Raw genomic sequence first — 13,243 nt, 5'->3', positions numbered from 1 at the left:
TTTCTATTCTGATTATAACATTTTTGAAAATATTGCTAGGCGTACATTTCTATTTATTAGAAAATAGACAGTTGGTTAAGGTTGAATCTAGTAGCTGGTTGTAATTTTGGTACGCTGTATGGAAATATCCTGAAACACAAAGCTCAGTGGATAAAGGTCTATTGTAGATGTGTTATTTATTGTCAGCTCTTTTTTATTATTAAAAAGCAAATAAACATGTGTGAATCATTCTGGTAGCAGGCTTCTCATGTTTGCCAGCTATGACCTTTAATGGTGGACTTTGATCGTGCTTGTTATGACCGTTGCTTTGGATGTGAATGGCGTGTTTTTGTAATGTACATTGTAGGTGTCACAACTAATTATTCTGTATCGGGATTGAAGAAGTAAAGTAACTCCTTGCGTGTAGTGCAACATGTGTTGACTTTAACGAAGGTGACTGTTTTCAAATTCATATGCTAAAGATGGAGCTTCTGACACATGTCCTATATGTATCCAGCATCATTTGGCTCACAACTATTTTAAATGCAGGAGAAAGAGCAGATGCCATTTCAAAAATATTTAATAACGTAACTGAACTCTGTAAAAACCAATACAAGACACCCAAATGTGATCCAAACAGACTACTCTAAATGGTTTAAAGCATGGTATCTTTAATTCCTTTACATACAGCAGGGACATGAGAGACTAATACATGCATACGCTTGTGGCACCTTTTCTATATGAATTGTACTTATTTCAAATCAGCATTTATCTTTGTGACAGGCTTGCTGCCACTATGGTTTCTCTAGCACAGAACAGTCCGAGACCAAAGCCCATTCTTAAGGGATTTTTTATTGAGCCACAAATAAGTCCCACACTGCAGCCGTTCGCAGGCGTCTCGCTGCCGTCTGCTGTGTGTCTTTGTCCATCCTGCCTCCTTCTGGTCCAGCACGCTACTGTGTTGGAAAAGAGGTGAGGTGATTAGGAAGTGGGTACAGGTGTGCTAATCACTCTCACCTGGCGCTGCTCTCATGAGCCCTCCCCACACCCCGCAGCTGATGCACCCACGCCCCCTCCACATAACTCCACCGCCTAACTTAGGCCGAGGAGCCGTCCGGCCTAACCTACTCCAGAGAGAACACCAAAACGCCCTCCACCCGACGCCATCAGTCTGCAGGACAAAAAGGAAGAGAGAAGTTAGTGTGTGGAGAAGAGGCTTCCCACGGAGGGCCTGCTTTACCCTCTCAAGCGACACCTGGCACTTCTCTGTCCACTGGACCGGATCTGAGGCACCCTTTCGGTGAGGTCAGTTAAGGGCTGGTCAGCTCCGCGAAGTTGGGGATAAATCGCCGGTAATAGCCAGCCAGCCCCAAAAACCGCCGCAACTCTCTTGCCCAAGTGTACCCCAGATTCCATACCTCCCTCCGTCCAACTGCACACTTCTTCGGGTTGGCCGTGAGCCCCGCCTGCCTCAGTGACTTGAGCACCGCGGCCACCTGCTGCACATGCTCCGCCCAGGTGTTACTGTGGATAATGACGTCATCCAGGTAGGCGGCAGCTATGCAGCATGCGGATGCAGCCCCGGTCCATGAAGCATTGAAATGTTGGGGCCCACAACAACCGAACGAAGTGTAATGAATTGGTACAAACCGACGGAGGGAGAAGGCCGTTTTCTCCTTAGACTCTGGAGATAAGGGAATCTGCCAGTAGCCCTTGGTCAAATCCAGCGTCGTAAAAAAGCAAGCAGTGCCCAGGCGATCCAGGAGTTCGTCGACCCGGGGCATGGATAGGCATCAACTTGAAAACACATTCACATTGCGATAGTCCACACGAAACCGGATAGACCCATCTTCCTGAGTACAGAACAATGGGGCTACACCAGGCACTGTGGGACTCTTCTATTACACCGTCTCCAACATTGCTTTCAATTCAGCCTGAACCACTTTTCTCTTGTGTTCAGGTAGCCAATAGGGCCGTGAACGCACTGTCACGCCCGAGTGAGTCTCAACATGGTGTTGAATAAAGCTTGTGCGTCCTGGCAGGGGGAAAAACACATCGGTACGCTGCTGCAGCCTGGCAATGTTTGCTCTCTGGTGAGACAGTGAGAGATGGTTTTCACACGGAGCGAGGCAGGATTGGTCGATTTGGTACCTCAGGCCCCAACTCCTCTCTCTCTCTAATTGTCGTTACCAGGGAAACAGACTCAGCCTCTCTCCCAAGCTTTAAGGAGGTTGGGTGAAATCTGTGTCGCCCCTCCCCTTCAGATCGCACAAGCTCATAATCAACGTCACCCACTCGCATGTGACACACAAGGGCCCTTGCCACTTGGCGAGTATTTGGAGTTGGAAGATGGGACAATATAAGCACTTTATCTCCCGGTGAAAATTGTCTTAACCTAGATCCTCTGTTGTACAGCCGCTGCTGACGTTCCTGGGCCGGAGCAATTCTCACGTATAACTGTCCTAGTGTGTGGGTTTTGCTCTCAGGTCCAGAACTACTGAACTTCGTTTTTACTTGGCTCGGACCTTCCTTCCAGCTTTCTTTAACCAGGTCCAAAACCCCAGGTGGTTTTCTGCCAAACAGCAGCTCAAAGGGAGAAAATCCCGTGGAGGCCTGGGGTACCTTGTGCACTGCAAACAACAGAGGATGTGCCATTTATCCCAATTACGACACTATCGTGCACAAACTTACGGATCATGGACTTTAAAGTCTTATTCAGGCGCTCAATGAGGCCGTCAGTGTTGAGTGGTAAATACTGGTTCGAATAGACTTGATGCCCAATAATCCGTACAGTTCTCTCAGTGTTCATGACATAAATTGGGTGCCTTGGTCAGTCAGGATCTCTTTCGGGATCCCAACTCGGGAGATAACTTGAAACAGTGCCTGCGCCACACTCTTTGCAGAGATGGTGCGCAGCGGCACTGCCTCTGGATATCGCATTGCGTAATCCACAAGGACTAACACAAAGCGATATCCAAGTGTGCTCCGGTGAATGGCCCGATGAGGTCCATCCCAATGCGTTGAAATGGGACCTCAATCAGTGGTAATGGGCGCAACGGCACTCTCGGGATGGCCGTTGGTTAACTAACTGGCTTTCAGGACAAGACGCACACCCAACGGCGCACGTCTGCCCGAATGCCTGGCCAATAGATCGAGCCATTATCCGGTTTAGTGTTTTTCATATCCCTTGTGTCCACCATTGGTTATAATGAGCCGCCTGGAAACATTTCCCGACGGCTTTTCGGGACCAACAATTGGGTTATTATGTCATCTGCCTGAGTGTCACGACTCACTCTATATAATCTGTCCCTGTGCAATGAAAAATGTGGATACGTTAGCGCTGCGTCAGGGCGCCCATGTGACTACCATTTGTATCACTTGGTCTGAAGGCAAAGCATGAGTATCCTCACAGACTGCTTGAGTGGAAATCTTCATGGAGTCAAACACGGGAACCTGCAGGCCTCCTGTGAAGGCACGCCGGCTCCCCCTCCCCGTCTGAAGTGTCGACAACCTCGCGTCACCGCTGAGCACAGCGCACATATCCCATGTCCCTGTCGGTCGTGAGCGCACCCCCACACACTGCTCCACTAACCTATCAAACCCAGGCCAATCTGTGCCCAAGATCAGAGGATGCGCCAGGCGGGAGCTAACCGCAGCCTTCACACTATGCTTTTTACCCTTGTAATGAATTTCCACTGGCACCACAGGATATCTGTGAATATCCCTATGCACACACCTGATATCCACCCATCCTGCCTCTAACAATGCCCCGGGTTGAATCAGCTTCTGGTGAACTATAGACTGCATGCAGCCCGAGTCCACCTTTGCCTGATGTGTACCCCCCTGAATCCTTACCGGAACGCTGTACGTCTCTCCTGGACCGGGGGAGGGTGCCAGAGGGCCGACAACCCGGATCACCTGCCCGACCTCCATTAGTGGACACTCGCGGCGGAAGTGTCCGGGCTGCCCGCACCGCCAGCACTCCTGCCCCTGCCACCTGAGGGACCCTCTGTGGGCTAAGAGCAGCGCCTGTAGCGGTTGGACCCTGTGGCGGAAGGGAAAAAGAGGGGACATTAGTGCGAGGAGCAGGGGAGGGGCGAGCGGGTGTGTAATGCGGGGGACCGGGTACTGGCGCGGGTCTCCTTCGCCTCCAACATTTCGAGGTATGGTTGGGCATCATCATTCCCGGTCATCCTGTGTAGGGCCACACCGGGGAGAGAGAGACCCGGTGACGCTGCCCCCGCCCGGACCAACATCGCCTCCAGCAGCTGCGTCTGCCTCTCAGTCTGCTGCTGAAGCACGCAAGCTGTTGCCTACTGGCCACTGCCTTGTCCTGGCTCATCGTGGCGACCTCTGCCACCATTTGGGCCAGTGCTGTTACTGCCTGAACCTGCTGCGGTTCCGACATTGCCTCTGTGCTGAGCTGGTTGGGCGCCAAAATGTGACAGGCTTGCTGCCACTATGGGTTCTCTTAGCACAGAACAGTCAGAGACCAAAGCCCGTTCTTAAGGGATTTTTTATTGAGCCACAAATAAGTCCCACACTGCAGCCGTTTGCAGGCGTCTCGCTGCTGTCTGCTGTGTGTCTTTGTCCATCCTGCCTCCTCTTTTGGTCCAGCACGCTACTGTGTTGGAAAAGAGGGCGGGAGTGATTAGGAAGTTGAATACAGGTGTGCTATTCACTCTCACCTGGCGCTGCTCTCCTGAGCCCTCCCCACACCTCTCTCTCAGCTGATGCACCACGCCCCCCTCCACAATCTTCATCTTATTTTCACTCAAAACATTCCTTTTCACTGAGAGCACAGCTCTTTTTCTGGAATGCCATAATCACAACCACACACTTCTTATTTACACATACTTCTTATTTTCACATGTCGAGGATTTTTTTTTTCTCTACACGCGGCCATGTGGGCCTTTAAAACGTAAAACATTACTTAGAACTGTGTAAAAAACAATCTGTTTAAACATGTTGAAATTTAATACCCCATTGTACCAGAGGCTACACAGCAGAGGCAGCTTGTGGGTGTCAACATGTGTCCATGAATGGGTTAAAATGACCCACTTAATTCATTCAGCACTAGTTAGTATAGCCTGCATTTGCAAATGCTGCATATCTAACGCCATTATCACTGGGCAAAACTCAAGATGTAGAAGCTGGCACTTTAGGTAACCAGGTAACAAACCTGGTACATGAATGCCATGTACCACATATTTTGGCTGTTAAATGTTCACCTCTAGAAGCTGCCCAGTACAACCACAGTCTGAAGTGCCGACCACTGAGCAGTTCTGCTGGGAGGCAGTTGGGGTTAAAAGCCTCACTCAAGGGCATCTCAGTGGTGGTAATGAAGGAGGGCCAAGCACTGTCTTTCACTTTCTGTGAAAGAAACTGTGCATGAACATGCTAATCACGTGTTTGATTTCATATTTCAGAGATCTGTTTTTTGGGGAAGTGAAAAGTAGGTGTGTATGCTGGAAAAGGTCATTTGAAAACGGCATTAAAATTCACTCTCCTGTCCCGCTTTGGAATGACGTGTTGCTGTGAATGTTAATCCCCTCTTCTTCTGTTTTGTTCTTTCTTCCCAGCTCGTGCTGTTTTCAGGGAAGCTCAACACCATCGCCAGTATTGTGACCATTTTCTTCCTGTTGGTGTACGCAGCCGTGGACTTGGCCTGCCTGGCTCTGGAATGGGCCTCTGCACCTAATTTCAGGTACACGTGTTACACACACACACACACACACAGTTTACCCACCATAATGAAGGCGTATGTTCGACACCCAGCGATGGGACTTTCTGCAGAAACAAACCAAACACACTCCTCCTGTTCTTTATTTTCTACGTCTGCCGTTGTTTATGTATGTGTGTAAGGAGGTGGTTGTTTGCCAGCTGGCTGCTGCTATGGTGACAGTGTACTAATTAAAAGACATAAAACTGGCCACTGCTTACAGCCCTGTATTGAAAAGGGGCCGACAATAAAACGGTGAGTTTGTGTGTGTTTGTTTTTGCACGGGGGGGGGCAGCCTAAACCGAATGCTCAAGTAACGGCGCGTGGAGATGCTTAAATACTTAAATTTACAATGTTTGTGCATGTGCATCAGTGTGTGTATGTGTGTGTTTGTATTTCTAGGACACTTGCAATGATCCTGATTTATAAAAGCTCCCTGAAGCCATTTTCACATCTTCACACAACAGTAGCAAAAACCTGAGGACAGTGTTGGTGTTTATATGTGGCTCTATGATTACATCATGACATCAGCACAGCCAGAGTTGGGTATTTGATTCACTCTGCAACATCATATTTTCCATGTGATGTGTTGATGGTATCACACAGAAAATATGTTGGCATCCAAATCTGCACATCCAATAACCTACCACTATATATTTTTTTTAAAGACATACCTTCCTTGATTAAACTCTTCCACTGGCTGTGAAACACCTTTGAACATGATAACTGCTGCTTGTTTTTATTTGTTACTGAGAGGAGAAACCATTTAAACACTGTGCATCATTCTATTGTTATGACATGTCGCCTCCACCGGTACATTGGGTGTTATATATTCCTCTGCGAGTAATAGTTGGAAATGAGTCGTAAGTTGTATGAGAACATTTGCAACTTCTCACATCAAGGAGTCTGGTTAAAGTCAGGATACAGCAGTGTAAACATACTGTACATGTGGAAAACATAGTGAGAAGTTATTGTCAAAACAATGAGTTCTTCCTGTAATATTGATTCTCAGCACAATGACTATGGCTTTTTATTTGGCAGGAACAATACAAGGACTTCTGTCTGGAGCTAACTTGCAGTTCTTGTCCATGGTCAAGCTTATAAGGAATGAAACCTGTGATACAACACTGTAATACAGGCATAGAGGTGATAGCAATAAAACTGAAATGGAAAAACAGACACTACAAATAGTACTTGAAACAACACTGACTAAAAACGACGATTGAGAGCAACAAAAGGGAAATGTATATGCTATATAAACGCATCATCTCAGTGTTTACAGATAAGCTTTTGTCTCACTCTACTGGAGCAGTTTGGGGATTAAATACCTCGCCTGAAGGCATTCACAAACTCCTGTTTCCTCCCCTGTAAGATCATGTTATTCGGCAACAGTTCCTTCCTTTGCTTTATGTTTAAATGTGAGCACAGAGTTGATGTTTGTACCAATTCTCTTGTCACATTTTGGGGAAGGTGACCAATGGAACAACATCCCAGTGAAATCGGAGCCTTGCTCCTTACTTTCTTTTCTCTGCGACTCACAACTCTGGTCTTTTTTAGTGCTTATAAAACGGCAGTGCAGCTGCATTGTAAATGATTTCTGTTATGAGCTCTGGAATCATAGATTTTGTGAGAAATGGAAATAACTCCGTCCCTACGTTTTGTCTTTTAAATCTTTATTGCATATAGTTCATATAAAGTTTAAGCTTATTTACTATTGTCTACTTCTACTATACATTTACCCCAATCATTAATCAAAGTTGTCAACATAGCGGCCCGCTGGTAGCAGTTTAGTACTTTAGTCAAAAGCCAGTTGACCAGTCCATTCCAAGTCCAACCAGTCGAGGGAAGCAATTAACAGCCTGTAGCTGTTTGCTTGTCTTGAAGCCACCCTCCAGTTCCCAAGCCAAGTCCCTATGGATTTAGCCACTGCCCCCCAGCTTGTCCACAACCAATCCACAACTCTGCAGCTCAGTTCAGCTCACCTCAACTCAAGCAGCTCACCACATGGAATATTGTGATGAAAAGGTGCTTGACAAAAGCTCCTTCCCAAGTATATTTATCAGCTGTGATATACAATGAATACACATACTGAATAATGTGCACATGCTTGTCAATTATTCACCTGCATTGTTATTTCTAAGCACAATTTGTCCCACGTTCACACAGTGATATTTGAGTACCTGATATACGCAATGCCTGAAACCAAAAAAATATAGTGATAAGTTCTTAGGAAATTCTTCTGACAAGCTTTTTTTTAAAGTTTTGAAACTTGAAGTTTGTATCTCTGCTATATTGTGTATAATTTCAAGTTTGTACGAATGTTAAAATGCATCATTTGCAACAGCCACAAGAGTGCACTGTCAGCATCAGTATACAGTATCTAGTTTACAGTATTAGTGCAGTAACTTTCTGCACAGCACACTCAGTGCCCAGTGTTTCCTCTGGTGCTTTGCATGTACAGTGTTGTGTGCTATCTGCTCATGCCTACTTATCATCGTGTGACCGCTGGCAAAAGCTACAGGACACAAAGTAAGCCGCAAAACTTTTTCTCCCACCGTTGATCTCTCCCCTCCCACGTCCCCAGGAGCAGATAAGGCAGCTTGTTGTCTGGCCGGCAGCCTGCTTTGGGCCTCCTTCCCTCTTCCCCTGAGTTGTTTGTTCTGTTAGTTCATTGTTGCTGTGTCACCGGGCGAATTTTAACGGCAGTCGTTGTGTGTTTATTGGTTTCATTTTTTTTTTTTTTTTTGCCTGTGCTTCTTTTGCTCAGCTCTCTGTCTGGCTCTCTCCCACGTCTCTTTCCAGGCAAAAAGAATTAAAAGCCATTTAGCGCCGTCTCTCCCCCTGAGAACTGCTCTGTAATTAGCATAACTAATTTAGCAGAAATATTTCCCTTTCCCTTAAATTTGCTGTTGTGAAGGGGAGGGGAGGTATTGAAATTATGATGTAGCGGAAAAGATGTCGGCTTGTTAAGCGTGTTAGTGTTTGTGTGTGTGTGTGTGTGTGTACAACAGGAGAGTGAAGGTATGCAATTTGGAGACTGAGTGCACCTGAGATCCAAGTCACGTTGGGCGTTGTTCTTTTTTTCCTCCTGCTCATTGATGTGTGAGAGCGTCTGCCTTTAGGACTGTGTGTGTGTTTGCTTGTAAGTATATCCCTTCATGTGTCTGTGTGTTTGCAGTTTAATCTGTGTGTTTTGTGCGAGGAGGCTTCTGTTGGCTGCAGCTTTATCAGTGGTGGCTCCAGCTGTGTGGAGTGTTCCTCAGGGGGTGCTGTGTGTCCTGCTGCTGATGCTGAATGGGCACCCGCCACTTGGACTTGTGTACACACACACACACACGTGCACACACACACACACACACACACACACACACATACACATGCATCCACACACAATATCACAGGGTCACTGGCCAGGATTCAGGACACAACCAAGCGCTCTGCATTCATGCCAAAGGATGTTTGTGGAAATTGTGGAACATGGTCACACGCGGGCAATGACCTTCAGTCAGAGAGGGCAACTGGAAAGCAGTAACAACTGGCAGCTCAACAGAAACACACACATTTGTACTCTTCTTTTTTTTAACTTTTATCAGCTCAGATGTCCAAATTACATCGGCATTAACTGTGGCTACCTTGATTGTCTTTGTAATAATCTGTGAATTGACCATCTGAACCATTAGCTCCAAAAACAAACGTTTTGTCCTCTGCTGGTGGCCGTCCTTTGTTTAAATATGAGTCTGAGTGATTTGACAGATTGGGAGGTGTAAAAATCCAGATGGATCATCAACTGTATATGGATTAATGAAAGATGTTCTTTCAAAAATCATTATCTGTTAATGGAGGGGTGTGAGTTGATGAGGGCATATTGGTGTTTATCTTGAAGACTTTTAGAGTGTGTCGATGGATTGGTTTCCAGTTCTGCCGGTCCAGTCCAGTGTATGAGCTTAATTCCAGTTAGATTTTTTTTTACAAACCAACGAAGCAGCTCCCAGTAATGTCATCTATTTAATGGGTGACCATTATGGGTAATGTTGGCAGAGTATTGTGAATCATTTGCAGGAATTTGTTGTTGAAAACTTGACACTCCACTCTCATTCATGGCGCTCAATCTTCCACTTGGGAACGGCTAAGTGTCATCTAATGTTAGAATTTGGTATTACTGGTCCAGTCTAGTCTTTGGCTTAATAGGAAACCAGTGGAAATGTTCAGATTAGCTAGTGGCTTAGTGTGGAGTATTAAAAGATGTGGGAATTTATGCAACCCTGCAACCCACTGGCTATCATCTGACGACAGTTTAGCTTCTGGGGGTAATGACCAGTTTCTGGACTTCTGCTGTAGCCAGCGGATATCTGCAAAACAGATAACGGATATCCAGGTCAAGATTCCTCTGCAGCCCAATTAGTAACATGATCGAAAAAATAAAGAGACACTTTGCTGCTAATCTCTATAAACAGATATCTCCACATTAATGCAAATAACAGATAAAAAGCTAAATTGTCATCAGACAATAGCCGATGGGTTCCAAGATTGTGTTTCGGACAATGCGCTCTGCCTCTTTTGCTTTGCACACTGATTATTGCAACCTAAGAGATTGGTCAGTACTTCTCGGACTACAAACAGAAACCAGAACGCTTCCAGTGCGAAAATCTTGGTTCCTCGCCTACAGATTATGCAGATATCTGTTTTTAGAGAGTTGCATTTACCAGGAAGAGAGAGTCTATGGATAGAATTTATAGAGTTGTGTTATGGGAAATCTACTGTCCAGTGTTCTTGGAGCTTGACCTATACCAAAAAAAAGCATATCATAACTTCAGTTCCTTCCTTCCTTGATTTTCTTTTTTTCAGTTGTACTTGTAGTAATAGTTAGAGTTCTCTTGTCAGGAGGATCCAAGATCATTCCAGCACTATTGATGTTTGTTCTATAGGAGACTGATTCCATCACGCAGTTGTTTTCATGTTGCTTTCAGGGCAGTTCCATCAAGGTAAATTGGTTATCAAATACCAGGCTAGTCCAATATCAAGTGATTTTAAGTTCTTTTGATTTAAGTTCTTAAGTGGTTTCTGAAAGTCAGTCCAGTCTCCAGTGGTGTTGTGCCAGTGTTTTGGACGCTGCCTGACGTAACGTCTCATAGACTCACTGGCCTCTCACTTATAGAATCTGGCATCTCCTGGCAGCTCCTCTGTGTCTGAGTGTGTGTCTGTGTGAGCCAGTGTAAGGATAAAGTTTCTGTCCCCACTTTCCCTCAATTATGACGTGTCTTTTGGCTAAAGGCCGGGTCTCCCCTCCATCTTCATCGCTCTCCGTTTCTTTTTCTTAATGTCTCTAAGGACTTGATTGGCAGCGATTATTTCAGGGTGCTTTTTGCTGTGTCAGCTAAGTGACATCAGTCGCCGCAGAACAAGAGGGACAGCAGAAGGGGTGAGAGCGAGGTGATTGTATGGAGGAGACGCACAGACAAAAGAGATGGGTGGGGGAGGGCGGACCTGGTGGGCGAGCTTTTAGCGTAATTACACCCGCTCTCCAATGGGATGGAGAGGGGGATAAGATGAGAGAATTGTGGGCACTGCCGATGCTAAGTGATGAAATCGAGAAGAAAAAAAAAAGCAAAGTTTAAAGATACTAGGCCTTGTACAGTGCAGCAGTGGGAACAAGCTCGGATAGAGCTGTTACGATATGATGAAGCATCCTACTGAGTTCTAACAAGTTGATATGTTTATTATTATTTCCTTTCATAAGTCTCGCTGGAGAAATCCCTCTGTGCTGTGGAAGGATTTCACTCAATAGCTTCAGAAATGCCAGTCTTTAAAACCTGCAGTGAATGCTGCCCGACTACAGCTTAAAGAGCTGCAAACTAATTACATTTGTGTGACATTCAGTGGTGACTTTCCATGTCCCATGTGGTCTAAATACTCTTTGAGAGGATTTTCCACCATGACAAGAGTAAGTGTTTGTCATTTGTCTGGCATGTATATGGCCAAAAATATAAATAAATATAAACATATAAATAAATCACAAAAATGGCAGGATCAACTGTTTGATTGTGAAAGAGCCAGAAACCCTCTGTTTATATCAGTAAACGCCACAGAGCCAGGATCATGTTCAGCAACCCAACTAGCATGATGCTTTATGTCAATGGATACCAAAGGGACAAGAGAGGTAATATCCCTCAAGATTAAATTTTTTATTTTGCTCAAAAAGGACAACTGCAGCATGATGATCAGTCTCGCGCTTGGTCCCTTTAATTGATCAGAAGTAAAAATATCAAACCAGAGTCCAATGATCTACAACAGAGATATATTGGTATAGCATACAGAGTATAAAAAAAAGACAAAAATATACTTGAGGTAGGTGGTATACAGAGTATTAACTTAGTTTACCCACTAGTACACCTACTACACCATTGTCCATTAGTTTTCCACCAGGGAGTACTGTCAAGTTAAATTTTTAACTTCAGCATCTCAATTTCAGATGTTTTTTGAGATGAATGCTAATGTCGACATGCTAACATGCTTGAAGGTTGGTGCTGGCTTGGCTACAAATACATACAGTCCATTTATTAATATTTTTTGTTTCAAAATCAAATTTCATCATATACCTCAGAAATCCAGTATTGATCTGGTTCTAGCTACTACTAATTTTGACATATGGGGCAAATTTATTGTGTCAGTCTTGAATATGAGTGCGAAATACTTTGATCTTTGATCTTTGAACTTTGATCTTTTAAAAGTGTTCATTTACCTGCTCCCATCTTGCTTATCAATAAAGATAAGTTGACCAATAGGAGGGCTAATGACTCATGTCTCTTGGCAATCTCTGTCTGTTGATTTTTCGCTTGCCCTTTAATTTGGCTTCCTGGTGGTCTCACCCCCTGCTGTCCTCTCAATATTCTAGCACTTTCCCGCTGCGTAGGCTTTATCAGCAGTTACTCTCCCCCTCTTAAATTGTCTGAATGTGTTAGTGGATCCATGCAGGAAGCTGGTCGGTCATTTGAGCTACATTGTGTAATTACAGCTAGGACTATTTTAATGACTGTTTATCCACATGGGTGCAGTTATTGCAGGGAAATTGGGGTCAATTACATGATCCTCCAAATATGTGAGCACTTCCATTCGCAGCGCAGCTCCCAACTCCAAGACCCCTTCAACTCACTTAGACTTAAATAGCACACACATATGAAAGTATTTTTTTAGTGCCTACTCTATGTGCAGTGACTAGAAACAACCATTGCACTCATTCATATATGAATTCAAACTCACGCACACCAACACTGAGAGGTCCACAGCAGTCTGCAGCTCATTATCTGTGTGTGGTGTTTGTTTTAATTGCTCTTGTCCCAGCATTAACTCCACATTTGTTGTGACGCTGCTGTGCAGTCACACATTAAATGGCTCTGTAGGTGAGGGTGTGTAAAGAATTTGAGTGGAAGTAATTATGGCTTCTCAGATAATGAGATTCAGATGACTTAATCTTAAAATCTTACCTTTCCAAAAAAATTATTCAGCATAACTATAGCCCAAATTATACGACTCAAGTGTATATTC

At 44.9% G+C, this 13,243-nt stretch overlaps 1 protein-coding gene across 1 annotated transcript in view; it reads left to right on the top strand.

Annotated features, from left to right (window-relative positions):
- The window catches only part of zgc:153039, a 68,858-nt gene that overhangs the window by 40,993 nt on the left and 14,622 nt on the right, over positions 1–13,243 (top strand). Inside the window, exon 9 of the mRNA XM_010733272.3 lies at positions 5,562–5,686. Within this exon, the coding sequence (XP_010731574.2) occupies positions 5,562–5,686 (125 nt within the window). The remainder of the gene's footprint in view (positions 1–5,561; positions 5,687–13,243) is intronic.

This window comes from Larimichthys crocea, chromosome VII (assembly GCF_000972845.2).
Source record: "Larimichthys crocea isolate SSNF chromosome VII, L_crocea_2.0, whole genome shotgun sequence".
Classification (NCBI taxonomy): domain Eukaryota; kingdom Metazoa; phylum Chordata; class Actinopteri; family Sciaenidae; genus Larimichthys; species Larimichthys crocea.
The sequence above is the reverse complement of the archived record's forward strand: the minus strand, read 5'-3'. Positions and strand labels throughout refer to the sequence as shown.